The sequence below is a fragment of the Adiantum capillus-veneris genome, chromosome 27 (assembly GCF_014529385.1).
Source record: "Adiantum capillus-veneris isolate H3 chromosome 27, ASM1452938v2, whole genome shotgun sequence".
Taxonomy (NCBI): domain Eukaryota; kingdom Viridiplantae; phylum Streptophyta; class Polypodiopsida; order Polypodiales; family Pteridaceae; genus Adiantum; species Adiantum capillus-veneris.
The window spans coordinates 5,046,231-5,065,025 of NC_140957.1; the positions used below are offsets into that span (position 1 = coordinate 5,046,231).

Genomic DNA, 18,795 nt, shown 5'->3' on the forward strand with positions numbered 1-18,795 from the left:
CATCAAAGGTTTGTTGTTCCTTTGTATTTGTATTTGTGATACTTTGGGACCATCGCCAGATTGGAGACTCATAGCTGGGATTGTCGTTGCTCTGGCAATTGGCAGTAATAAGGCGACACACAACAACAGTTTGTTGGTTCGCACAACCCTACTAGTCTGCGCACAGGGGCCGTTACGATGAATGTGATGAGCGCTTCACCAGTTTGCAAGTCCCGTACGAAGGCGACCTTCATGCTTACAAACAAGCGGATAACACAAGTGGAAAGGGAGATGAAGGATTGGAAAGTAGAGATGGAAGGATGGTGGAAGGAGAAGGCCAACCTTCTTCAAATGTTCCTCAACGAAAGCACGCAATGAAAGAAGGAGAAAGAGGACTTGCACGTAGTGATACAAGCACTTAAGGCGGATTCACAAGCACTCAAAGAAGAGGTCTCAGCCCTCAAGCGAGAGCTTGCCGATAGAGCAAGCAATGGACTAGAGGAAGGTGAATTCCAGCCCTCGGTGATAGAGGAAATCAAGGTCATCAAGTAACAGGTACGGATGTTCAAAGAGGAAGAGAAACAAAATGGAGCGAAGATGTCTTCGTGGGTGGATGGAATCATGAAGACACAGAAGAAGGCGGATGAGGCCGAGAAATGGATAGAAGTCGCTAAGAAAGGGAAAGGGAAAGAAACCACGTCTATCCCCAGTCCTACAATCATCAACATGACTTTAGAAGAAGAGCAGCGAAGGAAGACTAGAGCTTTGCACATACGAATAACCGGTCTAAAAGACCGAGATGATGTGGAAGGGGAAGTCAAATAACTTCTCCACATGATGGGTAGTGAGGCTACTCATGCAAAGGCATGGAGGGTAGGGAAGAAGACACAAGGAAATGGGGAGACTTCAAAAGAAAGAGCTCTAATCACGCGCTTCCCATCCATGGAGGCAAAGGAGGACTTCTTGAAGGAGTGTCCTACACTAAAGAAAACGGGCATATTCCTTGGAGATGACCTCACACTCACACAACTTGCTCATATGAAAGAAGTTATGCCCGAGATAATGACAGCTCGAGAGAAGGGGGAAGTGGCCTTCTACAGGGATGGACGAGTAGTTATTCTGGAGAAGCGTCCCGCATGACGGCGCGAGACATGTGGGACCACACTCAGAGTGGCTACATGGAATTGTAATGGATCTTTGCGCCTTGATGTAGGGGCCTTTGAGGATAGTTTCATAGGGAGAGACATCATTTTCTACTCTGAGATGCATCAAGCCCCGGGGCAGTCCATGCCCCATGTGAGCAGATACAGATGGGAGACAACTTGCAGACAGGAGACTCGATCAGAGCGCAGAGGACGAGGTTCAGGAGGAGTGGCAGTCTTATTCAGGGAGGAGCTACAGTCTCTGATACATATTGCTCGGAGGGATGAGCATGCGAGGTACATGTGGGTGAGACTGAAGGCAGAGACATGCAGATATCTCTACATCGCTATTTGCTATTTTCCTCCTAGTATGTCAGTATATGCATCACCTAGAGGACAATCCCCCTTCTCTATTTTAGATGATGATATATGGGAGTTTTCCAGAGATGGCGACATTATTATCTTGGGGGATCAATGCTAGGACTGCCCACCACGAGACAATATTTTATGATACCTTAGAGGAGTTGATGCGGGAGCTTGATATTTCAGAAATGGGTCTGTCTAGATTATCACAGGATGAGGAGCACACTGAGTATGGCAGATACTTGATTGATATGGGGACTGTACATGGATTGGCCATTTTGAATGGCCTACAGAGATTCCCTGCAGCTGGTGGTTTTACATGCTTTCCACATTGGCATGGCGCTAGTACAATGGATTACGTTATGGCTCCGCCAGGACTCATTTCTTCCTTTCAGGATTTCGTGGTGGGAACTAGACCGGTTGGGGTAGCAGTCGATCATGCTCTCTCGTCTTTCACTCTATCGTTCTAGTTCAACACAACTCCATTGGGAGAGGCCTCCACACATACTCGGTATACCTTCACGAGGGAGACGGATCACGTGTACACAGATGAGATATACATGCAGCTATGCACTCAGGAGCTAGGACGACCACTAGATGAGCTCACCCAGATTCTAACAGAGACGCTGCATGATGCAGCATCAGAGGCATATCCCCACAACCAGCCTACACGCAGACGATCTGGGAGCATGCCTCAAAACAGTTGGTACGATGAGGAGTGTAGAGAGACGAGGATCAGATTACAAAGAGAGGTTCACATGGGTACTACTACACATAGATAGTCACATATTATCTTCCGTCGCCTAGTGTGATGAAAGAAGAGTATCTCAATTAGAGCGTGATCTGTATCAGCTGTTTATGAGTCAGGACTCTAGTGAGGTAGAGGCTTTTCAATGAGCACTCTCCACTGCCAGCCATCACTTCCACAAAGACATGGGGGGAATATGCTACATCTCTCTATACAGCATCGGGGCAGCCACCTTTGCTTGACCCTCCAAAGGCATGCCCAAAAACATGTACTTTCTTTACTGTTGAGAGGGTAAGGAAAGCCATTGACAAGATGAAGACATGAAGAGCACATGATCATGATGGTCTGGTAGCAGAGCACTTTATCCATGCCAGAGTCTTGGAATTAGGGTTGCAGAGAAACGCACACATCTTGGAGAAGACGAAGAAAGCTCAAGGCACACAATAGAGAGTGTGTTACTTAGTGTGCAATGGAAAGATAGATAGCCCTAGAGTGATGGGCGTATATACAATGCACGGGGGAAAAAACCTCCTAAAGAGGGAAAAAATGCCCCGGCGGTCCTAGTGTGTTCACACACATCACTACCACATGTATATGGTAACAAATCCCCCCCTAGAGTGATGCGGTGAACGAGAGCTGGCACATGAGTAAAGGGAAGTGCCATGCCCTAAGGACACGATCAGTCCACAAAGGGGACTAAGCCCAAAGCTTTGCGAAAAGCTTCAAGCTTCTCACGAGACAATGCCTTTGTGAAAAAATCTGCAAGGTTGTCCTGTGTTGGCACATAAGCCAAGCTGATCTCTCCTGCTGAGAGCCTCTCCCTGACATAGTGGTAATGCACCTCAATGTCCTTTGTGCGAGCATGAAAAACTGGGTTCCTTGCAACTGCCAATGCGCTCTGACTGTCAGTGTAGGTAGTGTTGGCAGTGTCTTGTCCAACACCCAAATCAGCCATAAGGCGTCTGAGCCATACACACTCAACCGTAGCTGTGAAGACTGCCTTGTACTCAGCCTCACAACTCGAAGTGGCCACAGTAGGTTGCTTCTTGCTCAACCATGATATACATGAACTACCAAGCATGAAACAAAAACCACTTGTGGACACTCGCGTGTCAAAACAACCGGCCCAATCTGAGTCCGAAAAAGCATGTAAGTCTGGCGGTAATGATCCCCCCTTGGGATAAAACAAGCCAAGATGTAAAGTGCCACTAAGGTAGCGGAAAATTCTCTTGACAGCCTACCAATGCTTAGACATTGGGCTATGCATAAATCTGCTGACCTGTGAGACTGCAAACTGAATATTTGGCCTCGTGTTGCATACATAAATGAGGCAGCCAACAACAGTTTGGTAAAGAGTGACATCAGCAGGATCGCCAGCATCATGTAGACTCAACTTCAAACCTGTTTCCATGGGAGTGGCAATAGGTTTGCAATCCTCAAGTCCAAACTTACATAGCAATGTCTCTATGTAACTTTTCTGACACAAGGCAATACCACCATCACACAACTTAAACTGTATACCCAAGTAATGATGCAACAGCCCCAAATCTTTCATCTTGAAAGTAGCATTCAAATCAGCCTTAAATTCAGCAATATGTCTCTCATTTGGTCCAGTGATCAGCAAATCATCCACATAAAGAACCACAATGAGAAGTACATCACTCTCACGCTTTACATACAATGTGCTTTCTGTTGGACTATTACGAAAGCCTCGTTTAAGCAAATGAGTGTCAGCTTTCTCATACCAAGCATGAGGAGATTGCTTCAACCCATACAAAGCCTTCTTACATCTGCACACTTTGTCCTCTTGTCCTTTTATGACAAAACCGCGAGGCTGCGTTACATAAACTTCCTCAAATATGTCACCATTCAAGAAAGCAGTAACAATGTCTGATTGATGTACATCCCAACCAAAATGAGTTGCCAATGCACATAGAAAACGCACAGTAGTCATACGACAAGTGGGAGCAAAAGTCTCTTCATAATCTATGCCTTTTTGCTGTGCATAACCATTTGCAACAAGTCGAGCCTTATGGCGATTGATCTCACCATTCGGCTTGCGTTTCAACTTGTAAACCCACTTCGTACCAATGGCCTTTTTGCCAGGAGGCAAATCACATAAAGTCCATGTGTCATTTTCTATAAGTGCATCATATTCTGATTGCATGGCAGCCATCCAATTTTCTGAATTTTGTGCTTCATCAAAAGACAGAGGCTCCTCAACATCATGTAAGCTAGACACAACCAAAGCATAACGATCTGATGCATAAGATGCATGGCGAGAGCCTGAACGAGTACGACTAGACAAAGGTGCATCCAATTTACCACGCAAAGTGTGCACCAGCCATTTTGGCATACCTTAGCCTGCTCATTTTTAGCCCTTTCCTCATCTAATACATCATGTACATCTGCATCAGTAATAGGCTGATCTGTAACATTTTCAGAAACCCCCATAGGCTGTACATTTGCCTCATTGGAACTTACATTCGTATTTTCACCACTGAAAAGAGGCAACAAAGTGTCATAAATGTCCTGTGAGCTTACATTACTGTCTCTAGTACATGGCAGCAAGGGCTGAACGGAATCTTCCACAAACACTACATCCCGTGAAACCAGAATACGCTTTGTTTGCGGATGATATAACCTGTAATCTTTGCTTTCAACACTATAACCAACATAAATACATTTGACAGCCTTATCACCCAATTTTCTGCGCTGTGTTTGTGGCACCAAAGCATATGCCAAACTGCCAGAAACATGCACGTGCTCAATAGAAAGCTTTCTATCATGCCATGCTTCATATGGAGTAATAGACTGCAAAGCTTTCGTAGGACACCTGTTAAGTACATAAGTGGCACGCATGATGGCCTCAAGCCAAAAAGAATGCGGCAAAGCTTGACTTTTGACCATACATCGTGCCATTTCCGTGAGTGACCTGCTTTTCCTCTCAGCAACACCATTTTGTTGAGGTGTATAAGGCACTGTACATTGGTGTTTTATCCCATGACTAGCCAGAAATGTATTAAATTCATGAGACATATACTCCCCCCCTCGATCGGAATGGAGGGTGCCCATAGTACATTTCGAGACATTTTCAGTCATAGCCAGAAATTGTTTGAAGCACATGAAAACTTCGGACTTTGCTTTAAGCGGAAATACCCATGCATGCCTGGAGTAATCATCAATGAAAGTCACGAAGTAAAGGTAATGCCCAAGGACGGAGTTTGCATGGGCTCACAAACATCACTATGCACAAGCTGCAACCTATATGTGGCCGGAACTTAACTATCCTTTGGAAACTTAGAACGCCGCATCTTACCCAAAATACAACCTTCACAAACATGACAGGTGCTTCAAGAAGTGGCAAAGAAGCAACCATATCAGATTTTTGCGAACGCAGCAAACTGACAAAATTCAGATGACCAAAACGTGCATGCCAAAGTTTTGCATCTGAAATAGCCCTTGAATCTGCAACAGCATTTGCAAAATTTTGTCCACACTTGTTATACAAAGTGACCCTATACAGCCCACGGCACAAAAGGCCAGATGTAACAATTTCATCACCAAAACGGAGATCATGAACTGTACATCTGTCATCCACAAATTTGACTACAAGTCCAAGTCTAGCAAGTACGGATACAGACAAGAGATTCTTCTCGATCCCAGGTACATAAAATGCATCAACAAGTGTGAAGGAACTGCCATTTGCAGCAGTAAGCACAATCTTTATAACTCCTTGAACCGGATAAGAGGCATTGTTGGCACAAGTGACTGAATTCCCATGAGGGATAGACTCGAGAGAGGTAAACAATTCACGATGTGAGGTAATGTGCTTTGTAGCACCACTGTCGAAATACCACACATGTGAATCTGCAGCAACTGACAAGCATGCATCATGGACAGCAGGATTGTAAGTGCACTCTGCGCTAAAAGCCCATTCTGCATCAACATCAGCAACATAGTCTCTTTTCACAGAAGATTCAAGAATGGTTGCATTTGTAGTGGAACTAGCATTTGCAATGGAACCACCCTCTTTCTTCTTAGCCTCTTTGGCCTTCAACTTAGGACACGACTTGATCAAGTGATCATTAGCTTTACAATAATGGCAACACATCTTCTTTTTGCACTTATCACCAGAATTTCCAGACAAATTGGTGCCAGCAGAAGCATTAGGAATAGAAGTTTTGCCACTTGCAGCAGAACGATAAGAAGTGTCCGCATTGCTGTTACCACCCTTTCTTTGAGAAGCAATAAAAGACTGTTCAATTGCACGCTGTCTAGTCTTGTTTTTTTTGGAAAGTGACTCTTGCAACAACAATGTGCATAATGCATCAAACTTGACAACTTCTGGATTTCCTTGGGTCATAAGTCTCCAAGTACTAGCAAAAGTCTGGTAAGGCATCAAGAACAGTTTGCACAAGGGAACTGTCTGAAATGACTTCACCTGCAGAAATAAGCTGCGCATTGATATCCTTGACACTAGCAAGGAAAGTGTCCATATCATCTTCCTCATGCATAATCTTGGACTCCAGCTCTTTACGCAGCAAAGCAATTTTAGCCTCATTGCGACTTGCATAAAGAGCTGCTAGAATATCCAAGCCTGTTTTGCAGATTTTGCTGAACGAATGTGAGGAACAATGGTGCGCTTCACAGACAACGCAATCAATGCATGAGCCTGCGCATCCTTTACATCCCAATGAGCTTGTTCTGTCGTAGGCAAAACAACTCTAATAGCTGCAATCCTTGCAGCAAGACCTACAACATCCTCAACCTCGCCTACATCCTCAGAACCAGGACGTACATCAATGCCCTGCACAATGTTCCAGACGCCCTTTGACACAAGAACATGTTGCATCATATAAACCCACATAGGGTAGTTGTCCCCATCCAACCTGTCCTCAGCAGCAAACATCTTGAACACATCTGTGTTGTTGTCAGCCATGGTAAATGCTGCACCTAATGTGAAAACTGCCCGAAAATAGGAGAAACGGAGCGGGAACAACATGTGCTATATAGCACAAACCGTAGAAGACTATAAGGCACCTGTTATGCAGAAAACGGCACTGACAGAAATTCTGCACAAAATGACGAAATTGCCTGTGCAGACTTGCCTGTAGTGGAAACGAAGGTTGAAATTAGCCCGAATTAGAAATCTGAGCAGACTGAGCTCTACGAACTCGCTTGAAATTTTTGTCGACCTGCGACGAACGCTTGCCAAAGCTCATTGAAATCGGAGAAAGTGAGCAGGCGTGTGCTGGAGTAGTTGGCGACTAAGCCCGAGAGGATGCAACCTGCTCTGATACCAATTGTTGGAATTAGGGTGCAAAGAAACGCACACAGCTTGGAGAGTGTGTTACTTAGTGTGCAATGGAAAGATAGATAGCCCTAGAGTGATGGGTGTATATACAATGCATGGGGGAAAAAACCTCCTAAAGAGGGAAAAAGTGCCCCGACAGTCCTAGTGTGTTCACACACATCACTACCAAATATATATGGTAACACAGAGATATGCTTGCAGAGCCTCTTGCTATGATGTTTAATAGAGCCATGTATGAGGGTTTCCTTGAGACTTGGAGTATGTCCACTATTGTGCCTATCTTCAAGCTGGGAGATCCTATGCTTCCTGGGAATTACCGAACCATCATGGTTGGTCACACTCTGGCTAGGCTATATGCATCAATTCTTGAGCATGAGTTAAGTGGATGGGCAGAGAGAGAGGGCATACGGGTAGCAGGATAGGCAGGGTTCAGGAGAGGTTTCTCCACTCTTGACCAGGTTTTGACACTCAGAGCCATTATTGAGGAGGATAGACACCATGGTAGGAGGATGTATTGTAGCTTTGTGGATTTCCGCAAAGCCGTTGATACAATGCCACGAGCCAAACTAATATGCAGATTGCAAGACATGGGGGTGCCCACCGAGCTGATATGGGGGATCTTAGCTTTATACAAGACAATGGTAGGACAGGTACGCACTACTCAGGGCATGTCCGACATGGTTCACTCCACCATTGGGGTGAAGCAGGGTTGTCACCTACCTCCGACTCTCTTTGGGATATATGTAGATGAGTTTTCAGATTATGTACATACAGAGGGTGATAAGGTGCTCAGCTTGCAGGGACATGGATTCCGTTGCTATTATATGCTAATGATATTGTGCTGATCTCTGATTCTCCAGAAGGGATGCAACGTCATTTGGATGCATCGCATGTATTTGCACGGGATAGTGGATTGTCTGTGAACCTTGGTAAGACCAAGGTAATGGTGTTTAATACCACGGCGCAGTGGGTAAGGAGGTCCGCCCCCACTTTTACATATGGTCAAGAGACTGTGGAGTATGCAGATACATACACTTATCTTGGGGCAGTTTTCAGTGGTCCAATATTTTCCCTGAGGCGTGCAACAGATACGTGATTGACCAGAGCCTATGCAGCATTGGGGAGACAAGAGAGGATATGTTTGCAGGTTCAGTTCCAGGAACCTTGGACAAAGCTTTGGCTCTTTGACACTTTGGTCACTTCGGCCATGCTATACGGAGTGGAGATATGGGGCCCCTTAGTTGATCATCATAGCAGAGCTGGCAGTATTGATGGATGGAGATGTATGGAGAAGCCATTGGTGTCTATGATTTCTCGGATGATTAGGGCCAAGGCCTCAGTACCACATGACATTGTTAGGGTGGAGCTCGCTGCTCCTCCATTGGTAGTGGAGGCACTCACTCGATCAGTTTCATTTATGCATAGCACTTGGGCTCTCCTTAGAGACAGATATGCTCGATTAGCACTAAAGTCTTCGCGACAACTGGCATTGTAGGGAGATAGATCATGTTGGTATGCAAAGATGGCATCTTGGTTTCAGTTACATGGTTTTAGTATGGACCGGCTACCCCCATTTCAGTACTCTCTGGATGCACCCTCCATCCCCCTCACAAGGGTAGAGATTACCAGGCTCATCAGACAGGACTTGATTCAGTTGGATACGAAGAGGACATGGATACAACTTACACATGAGGTAGGTACGAAGATGACTTTCTATAGAGAGAATCTTCTCCAACTCACGGAGGATGGTTTTGTGATCAGGCCAGGATACATGGATCCTCATCTATCCCACGGGATACAATGTGCTATCGGTCAGATACACACATCCTCACATCAGCTAGAGATCGAGACGGGCAGATTTAGAGGAGTACCCGTTGAGTCCCGGATTTGTCAGGTGTGCCAAATAGAACCAGAGACAAAGCTACATTACATATGTCACTGCCCAGTATACTATGAGATACGAGGCCGCTTTCACTATCTATTTAGAGAGGGTTTTGGGCCACTTTCTATAGTCATGAGATGCCTCGGATTATACTTATTGGAGATTCGCAAACACAGAGAGGACCTCTTGAAGAGGGGCACAATAAGAGAGATCTAGTGACAGCGGAAGGTCACAGATTGCTTTCAGTCACAGATAGAGGAGTTCGAGCAGTCCCCACAACATAACAACACCAGAGGTACCAAAGGCATACTACTTGACCGGGGGATAGAGTTGGGGCGGTCCCGTCGCCCACGGATGAGAGGGCCCTCTCGATATCGACGCAGACTGCGACAAAGGATTCATACCATATTGGTGCGATATAGGAGCCGTCCCGGATATTGATGTATATGTATATGATGTCTCGACTGTCAGAGAGCTCCATTTTATCAACTCACCCATTGTCTTCTCTTTCTATGAGCTTTCACCCCACCCATACCCACTATTTTCTTTTCAGTTCTTTGTACTTTTTGTACCTAGACCTGATATTAGATTCACCACATGTAACCTTTTGGTCTCATGAGTCATTTTGGCCTTTTGAAGACGTTAATATTACGTTTCATTTCATTTCATCTCTCTCTCTCTCTCTCTCTCTCTCTCTCTCTCTCTCTCTCTCTGTGAGTCAAGCCTACAAGAAACATATTTTCCATTGAAGATTCAAGAATCTCTCGAGTCGTCTCAAGTCTACAAGGCTCAAGGCTCAAGCGACTTATGGGACCACAATGAAGATGGCTACTTGAAATTGTAATGGATCTATGAGGTTGGACGTTGGTGCCTTTTAGGACAGTTTCAGAGACAGGGACATTGTTTTCTTCTCAGAGACTCATCAGGCCCCTAGACAACTTATGCCACATGTGGTGGGATACAGATGGGAGACAACCCACATGACAATCGCGAGATCTGAGCATGGGATAGGAGGAGTAGAAGTGCTATTTAGGGAGGAGTTACATCCACTACTACATATTGTACGTAGAGATGATCATGCTAGATACATGTGGGTGAGACTGAGAGTTGACACATGCCGATTTCTATACATTGCCATATGTTACTTTCCCCCCAGTACGTCAAGTCAATATATGTTGCATCCAGAGAACAATCGCCTTTCTCTATACTAGATGATATATGAGAGTTTTCTAGGGATGGTGATATCATCCTCCTAGGGGACTTCAATGCTCGAACGGGCAACTCTCAGACAATCTTCTATGACACTTCAGATGAGATGCTTAGAGAGCTGGATGTGGGTGAGTTGGGGCTTGACAGATTCTCACATGACAGAGAGCAGACGGAGTATGGGAAATACCTCACGGAGATGAAGACTACACATTGGTTAACCATACTTAATGGCTTACAACAATTTCCTGGAGGAGCCGGTTTCACATGCTTTCCACACAGACACGGGGCCAGTACAGTGGACTATGTTATGGCACAACCGAGCTTTATTCCATAGTGGGGGCCAGACCAGTAGGCGTAGCAGTGGATCATGCTCTTTTGACATTGTCTGTTTCATTTCAGTATAGTACAGCCCAGACATCAAGCAGCAGATCACATACCCGTTGTACATTTACACTAGAGACTGACTCGGTTTATACAGAGGAGATCTATAGCCGTCTATGCACAGTTGGTCTTGGCCTCTCAGTGGAGGAGTGCACCACTTTATTGACTGAGACACTGCATGGTGCAGCATCACAGGCATACCCACACACTCAGCCGGGTCGGAGCTTACCTTGGGGTTGTCTTCACTAGGCCGAGGTTTTCTTTGGGGAGAGCAGCAGATACTAGACTGACCAGAGCTTTTGTGTCCTTGGGAGGCTTGGAGAGGATGTGTTCGCAGGTTCAGTTCCAGGAACCTCGGACAAAGTTATGGCTCTTTGATACTTTAGTAGCCTCAGCTATGTGGTATGGGGTGCAAATATGGGGACCTTCTATAGGCCAGGATGGTTGGAGACGTATGAAGAGGCCCTTGGTATCTATGATCTCTTGAGTAATCAGAGCCAAGGCCTCCGTACCCCACGCTATCGTTCGAGCAGAGCTAGCTGCCCCTCCTATGGAGATTGAAGCGCTTGTTAGATCAGTCTCCTTTGTGCACAACTTGTGGGATACTACTAGAGATAGATATGCTAGACTGGCCCTTGAGTCTTCGAGACAATTAGCTCTTGAGGGGGACACTTCATGCTGGTATGCACAGATGACATCATGGTTTCAGACGCATGGCTTCAGCATGGATAGGCTGTCCCCTTTCTAGTGCTCTCTTCAGGCACCCTCGATGTCTCTCACACGGGTGGAGATTACTAGACTCATTCGTCAGGACCTGATCCAACTGGATACCAGGAGGACATGGATAGAGCCGCGACAGGAGTTGAGCACGAAGATGGCTTTCTATAGAGAGCATCTTCTCCACCTCACAGGAGATGGGTTTGTGATTCGACCCAGCTACATGGACACACATATGTCTCATGTTTGCGGTGTGCCATTGGTCAGATACACACATCCTCACATCAGCTGGATATTGAGACTGGTAGATTCAGAGGGATACCAGCAGACAACAGGATATGCCGCTTATTCGAGCTAGAGCCAGAGACAGAGCTACATTACATATGTCATTGCACAATGTACTATGAGATACGGGGCTGTTTCCACTGCTTATTTAAAGAGGGTTTCGTTCCTTTCTCTAGGGTCATGAGTTATGAGGATCAGAGATGTCTTGGGCTATATCTACTCGAGTTACAGAGATATAGAGACACTTTACTGGGGAGAGATAGAGAGAGACAGTCCAAGAGAGAGATTGCAGATTTCTTTTCACTAGATTGGGACAGCCAGAGGAGCAGCCATCACTGCAAAGCTCAACCCACACTCATTCGACCACTACCGGCATTCTCATCGACCGGGCATTGGAGCTACGGAGATCCAGACGGCCACAATTGAGGAGAGGGGCTACACAACATCGACGAAGACTACAACAGAGGATTCGAGCCATACTCTCTTGACATCCAGAGTGCAGATGAGGATGGATTCTAGAAGTAGTATCTTTGTTCTAGTTCTTTTGTACCCAAACATGGTATTAGATTCACCATTTTGTAATAGATTGGTTTCATAGGTCATTTTGGCCTTTTGAAGACGTTAATGTAACATTTCTTTCATTCCCCCCCCCCCCCCCCCCCCCTTCTTTCCCCCTCTCTCGCATAATCCATGGCCTCGTACTACGTGTATTCTATGCCTCCCGTTCTGTGCCATTCCCGTTCCGGATCCCTCGGGTGCTCCCTTGTTCCGCAGGGATTGTGTCGCTGTTGCAATTCCACGTTCCGGGTAACTTTGATAAGCAGGTCTTCCTTCCTCTTATCTTTAGTCGGTGTGATGATACTTTGAGCTGAGCAATTGCCACTTGTGAGCTATGTGGCATGTATGTGTCCTTGTGGTTTGGTCTTTGGATGACCCCTCGTCTAGCATGGTCAAGAAGTGCTCACTGTAATAAAGAATCTTCGAGGAAAGAGGCTGTCTAGGGGCAATCCACGTCTCTCTGATGTAAAGCTGTCATAGATCCTGTTTGAGTACCGTGTCACTTGTGAGCTTTGTGGCATGTATGTGTCCATGTGGTGTGGTCTTTAGATGACCCCTCGTCTAGCATGGTCAAGAAGTGCTCACTGTAATAAAGAATCTTCGAGGAAAGAGGCTGTCTAGGTGCGATCCACGTCTCTCTGATGTAAAGCTGTCATAGATCCTGTTTGAGTACCGTGTCACTTGTGAGCTATGTGGCATATATGTGTCCATGTGGTGTGGTCTTTGGATGACCCCTCGTCTAGCATGGCCAAGAAGTGCTCACTGTAATAAAGAATCTTCGAGGAAAGAGGCTGTCTAGGTGCGATCCACGTCTCTCTGATGTAAAGCTGTCATAGATCCTGTTTGAGTACCGTGTCTCTCTCTGTGTTTCTCTCATTTTGTGAGAGTGGAGAGTGCTTGAGACTCTACAGCTAAAAATGTTGACAAGGGGATGGTGAAAAGTTATTTGCTTCTTTCGATCAAGTTAACACTTAAACTAACTTTTGATGGAGAAAAATATAGGGTAATAGTAGATTGGGAAAGGCATGAACAACTGGTATGGGTCAAATATGAGCTTCTAGTGTGGTGTTGAAATGACAATCCTTAATTTTGGACAGAAATTTGTGGCTGATTGTTTTTTTTGTCAAATTGTGTTCAGGAAGCATTGAGGACAAACAAGTTTGAGGCAAAGAGCAATGTTAAAGCCCTTGTAAAGCTGTCGGAAGATGTTTTTAATCTTCTTTCAAAATTCAATGAGTTTGATTCTGTTACCATTGCTCTTAAGGAGGGTTTATCACTAAAAGCTGAAAAGGTTGATCTGCAGGTGTGTTTTAAGTGTTCTTCTTCTACCAGTCTGTTTTGCTGAATAGGCTCAAACTGCAAATTGCAATTGATAAAGTCCTTACCCAAATTTAATCTCCCTGCTAGATTCATGTTTCAATATAGACAAATAAATATAAGAATATGATCGTATGAATGTTCAAATGTATTAATCACATGCAGAGATTGGCTCGCTATGTTAAAGAGCAGCTCCAAAGGCCTGAAAATGCTATTTTTACCACGAAACCTCTGTATGGATACAAATGCATGTAAGAAAGTTTGCATACTTATTTTTACTCGATAATTAGTAACAATGTTTTTATGTATGCATACAGGCAGTGTGGATTATGTATGCAATTCAGAGTCAAAGCATTTGAATACATAGTCAATAGGCCAAAAACTACTCTTTGTTTAAACCGTTTGATATACTTTTTACCAGGTCTTGTGATCATATGGTGGAAAAGTTGAGTCCTTTCCCTGGCGAGCATCTGCCAACCAACAGAATGCCACCACAAGTTCTTCCCATGCTCTCTGCAGAACGCATTTTTGCTTTTGTGAGTATAAACTTTTCTAATGTAGTTTTTTTTGAAGAAGAGACCAACTCAGTTTCTAAAGATGAAAATTTACAGTAAGCTTAAAGATTGCTTATCACTTTATTCTCTGGGTGACATCCCGTTATTGCGACACTTTCATGATGCTGCACAAGCAAGCTATATATTAAACAGATGCTTTATCAGCTCAGAAACTAATCAAGCACTGACCGACCACTTGCACCACCCACGGCTACGCTGCTTGCTCCTCTCTGAGCGTCTGGACTGTACCTGGGAATGTTGCATTTGCAAGGCGAGCTTGCATCTTTAACAGAATAAGTTTTTTTATGACCATGGCCATCACAATATTGACGCATTAGCAGTCTTACCAGCAAAATGCGCCCCCGCCGCCCCGCCCCTCCCCCCCCCCCACCCCTTCCCCTTGCTAGTTGTATAGTACATAGTCACTAAAGGTTATATTGCAAAAGGTGTCCCAAAGGACCGTAGTTTGTTACGAAGGCTTGTGGCATAACAAAAGAGGCCTGGAGGGGGTTTGAGTACCCCTCACCTCTCCTGCAAGAGCATTGAACACGTGAAATAGTATCTAGTTGTACACAAGCCAGCATATGGGTTGGCACCTTTCTATACCTGAATGCTCGAGTTTGGAGAAAGTTTGAAGACCTTGACAACAAAAGAGGCTTCATTATTGTCCATCTTTGCAAGCTTTCACAAATGACAAGGTAATACTCGTTTGTGTTTTTCAGGGCTACCAAATCCTTGAGTTTCTTGCTCCTATGGAGCTCCTATGAGGGTTGAAACTGCCAATTAAGCTCTTTTACATTCAGGCAGGAGACTTTTTGAATGTTGCAAGAGTGGGATGAGCACAAAATTTTCACTGTTTTTGCCTTTTGAGCCATTTTTAAATCTCAACTTTCTTCTCATTGCTCCTCAGCTGTCTGCAGCACGTTTACGGTAGTGTCAGAGTCTGGAGAGGTGTGCAAATGATCCACAGGGAAAATGGTTCTTTGGTGCTTAAGCTTATATGCATTTTTCCCTTTTACTTATGCAGGACAGAAGAGGATCAAGTGGTGCTGGGTATTATAACTCACCACAATACAACAAATCATGGACCGAAAGCTTTTCAAATGGTCACTCTAGGCAACAAAGGTCAAGGAGACCAGCCAGTCCAAGAAAATCGACGACAACGTAGTGTTGGGCCAGATAAAGGAGATTTCTTCGAAGGCGAGAAGTCACGTTTTTGTAGTGTGTGAAGAGCTGCAATATGCTAGCAGTGCCTGGTCATTCTATTGAGGAGGCAGCAGCAACCTCAGCTCAGCTAGGCACATGAACTGACAAACCTCCGCATATTTTGTACATAACAGGAGCCTCCGAGGTTTCAAGGTGGCTGGCAGTGAAGTTGCAGGGCCTGGTGGAGTGCTCATCATTGCTTGCTTGTATGGGCTTTTGTTGTGATCCACGGCCTTTTTGGGCTCTCTCTCTCTCTCTCTCGGGATAGTTTCCTACGACGTTAAAACTCTCTTCTTCTTTTCTCTCTCTCTCTCTCTCCCCCGCGGCATTGCAGTGTTCCAAGAGCAGAACCTTGCTCGAGGATTCATTTTGGATGATAAGAATGAAAATAATCTTTACAACTCTTTAGACCACCATAGATGATAGAATTGTGCACACGATCGACAAATTTTGTATCACTCGGAGTTTGGAGTACATCATGGTTAAGGAAGTAATTTACTCGCTCTATGAAACCTAAGAAGACTTCCAATTGTTTCATTTTTTGCAATGAAACGCTGTTCTTGTGGGCCCTCATCATATCTTAGAAAGTTTCTAAAACCAAAGCTAATTTTAATATGCTCAATGGATATATTGGCTTCGGTATTTTCCAAATTCAAGATGCTTTAAAATTGTCTTCTACCTGCTTAAAATTGTAGAGGCAATTACACTAAATTAATAGGACATCTACATTCTTACAGACATGCCTATTTCACAAAGACTAATTTGGGCTAGGAAAATTACTCATTGGAAGAGTACTAAATACTTTTTCCCTATGTGCTTTTGCACACAAACCTCTCTCTCTCTCTCTCTCTCTCTCTCTCTCTCTCTCTCTCTCTCTCTCACAACAAGTCTTGAGTTCAACTTTCTTCGAGTAGATCTTTAAGGTCTCTTGGGATAGTTTCTTACAATGTTAAAATTCTCTTCTTTTTCTTCTCTCTCTCTCTCTCTCTCTCTCTCTCTCTCTCTCTCCCTCCTTTTCCTTTGATTTTAACATTGTTGGATACATCTTTTGACATCTCTTGACATTGTTTGTATGATGGTAAGAATCTCTTCCTCCTCCCTCCCTCCCTCCCTCCTTTAGAAAAGGTTTGCCTCAATGTAGCCTAAAGCCAATTGAAAATCCAAATTAGGCTCTAAATCATAGCAAAAGAAATAAAAGCCCAATTAAACATACAAGAAGTTAGTTAATAAATCTTGCTAAATTGCAAAATCCTAATAGTAATTCCGGTTGGCTTCTTTATAGAGAGGAAGCTTGGTCGTTTAGAGAAAAAGACTCCAAAATGTTTGTTTGATAACATGTAAATTGGAAAAGTGAAGGGTAATAGTGCAAGAAATGAAAAGTCTCAAGGAAAGTCAAGATGTGGTTGAGTGAGCATGTTTCTTTTCTTTACCTTCCCTCTTCTTTGTCAAGTTGTGTTGCTCTTTGTATGTCCCGAACTTACTTTTTTTGAAGCCATAAAGGGAGACTTTCAACTAGTACTAGTGGCTTATGGAATGGAAAAGCCTAGCACTTGAAGAAGAGAATGTGGCTATCAAAATCACGTTAAAACAAAAATAAAACAAAATTAGAGAGATGAAAACATGTAAAATGTGTTTGGAGATGGAGTTGGAGTTTTGCGCAACTAGAGGTTTAGAACTGTCATACAGTGTGGGTGTGTGTGTGTACACATGCTTGAGGAATCTATATGTCATAAAATCTAATATCTAGCTAACCCAAATGATTTTCTCATATTAAACTTATCATTTAATGTGGGACAATAAACAGGAACAAGAGTTCGAATAGAGACAAGTGCTTCTAGACCTATTTCAGCAAGGGACCCAAAGGAGAGATGGTTGCATCTCAATAGGGGTCCAAAAGGAGACGGTCTACCAAAGAGCAATGTGTAATAAGTGCTTCTAAACCTATCTCAGCAAAGGACCAAAAAGAGAGATGGTTGCATTTCAATAGGGGTCCAAAAGGAGAGATGGTTGCATTTCACTAGGGGTCCAAAAGGAGATGGTCTACCAAAGAGCAATGTGCAATAAGTGCTTCTCAACTTATTTAAGCAGGGGACCAAAAAGAGATATGGTCACATCTCAAAAGGGGTCCAAAAGGAGGTAGTCTATCAAAGACAATGTGCATCGAATGGAGCTTAAAAGACCTTAGGTTTGACTTCATTAAAGACCTCTAAAGGTTAGTGTTAAAAGTCCTTAGACCTTAGATAAGCTAGGGTTGTGCTTGAGGTGGGAACCCTGCTTTAGCTTGAGGTGCTTGTCATGCTTGGTGACTAATGTGCTTGAGGTGCTTGTCATGTTTGATGAGTAAGGTGCTTGTTGTGCTTGTTGAGTAAGGTGCTTGAGGTGCTTGTCATGCTTGATGAGGAAGGTGCTTGAGAAGCTTCCATGCATGGGGGATAAGGTGCTTGAGTCAAAAAGAGACCCTACAAAGGAGGGGGAAAGGCCCAAAGTTAGAGAAATTTTTGACTTAACCTTTTTCTCACCCAAAGGGCACCCTCTTTTCAAGGGACACATGGACACATGTCAAGCTCTCCATATGCTTAGCCACATGGTGTGCTTGAATCCTATTAGCTGAGCTAAAGAGGGGTCCAATGAGCTTCTAGTTCAATTCAACAAATATCTAGATATTTTCAAGCTCTCTCTCTGTCTCTCTCTTTCTCAAAGGGGTAAGGAGGACACTTGTCCAAAGACTACCCTTGTGCATGTGATTGGCTAGGGCGAGAGGGGTCCAATGAGCTTCATGCTTGAGCAAAAAGGAGGCCTCCTCGAAAGCAAGCAAAGGGTATGCTTGGGGGTATACACCTCTCACACACTCATTGTTTTCATTCATTCTCACTTGGTGAAAGTGGAAGAACTCTATTTCTTCTCCAAGCTTGTTGAGAAGTTGAAAGCCTACACCAACACTCTTGGCTATGGAATGCAAATCCAACTAAGAGCCATGCTTCAATGCTTAAGCTTGCCATCTTCTCCATCTTCATTACTGTGCTATTATGTATGCTAACAAGAAGAGTGATGATAAATGAGGAACTATTTCTTTCTCCTATGAATGATTATTCTTCCTCTTCCGTACCCTCATTCCTTTCTAGCTCTCTCCACCTTTG

At 44.2% G+C, this 18,795-nt stretch overlaps 1 protein-coding gene across 3 annotated transcripts in view; it reads left to right on the forward strand.

Moving 5' to 3' along the window:
* LOC147421434 (uncharacterized) overlaps positions 1-16,233 on the forward strand; it is a 76,770-nt gene extending 60,537 nt beyond the window's left edge. The window contains exons 10-14 of one of the 3 annotated variants that reach the window (XM_086503538.1): positions 13,720-13,884; positions 14,064-14,149; positions 14,320-14,434; positions 15,480-15,577; positions 15,793-16,233. In XM_086503538.1, coding sequence (XP_086359664.1) covers positions 13,720-13,884; positions 14,064-14,149; positions 14,320-14,434; positions 15,480-15,577; positions 15,793-15,883 — 555 coding nt within the window. In that variant the 3' untranslated portion in view covers positions 15,884-16,233. Of the gene's footprint in view, positions 1-13,719; positions 13,885-14,063; positions 14,150-14,319; positions 14,461-15,479; positions 15,578-15,792 lie in introns of those variants that run through there. The other 2 variants (XR_015186840.1, XM_086503537.1) reach the window with 2 other exon arrangements.
* The last annotated feature ends 2,562 nt before the right edge of the window (positions 16,234-18,795 follow it).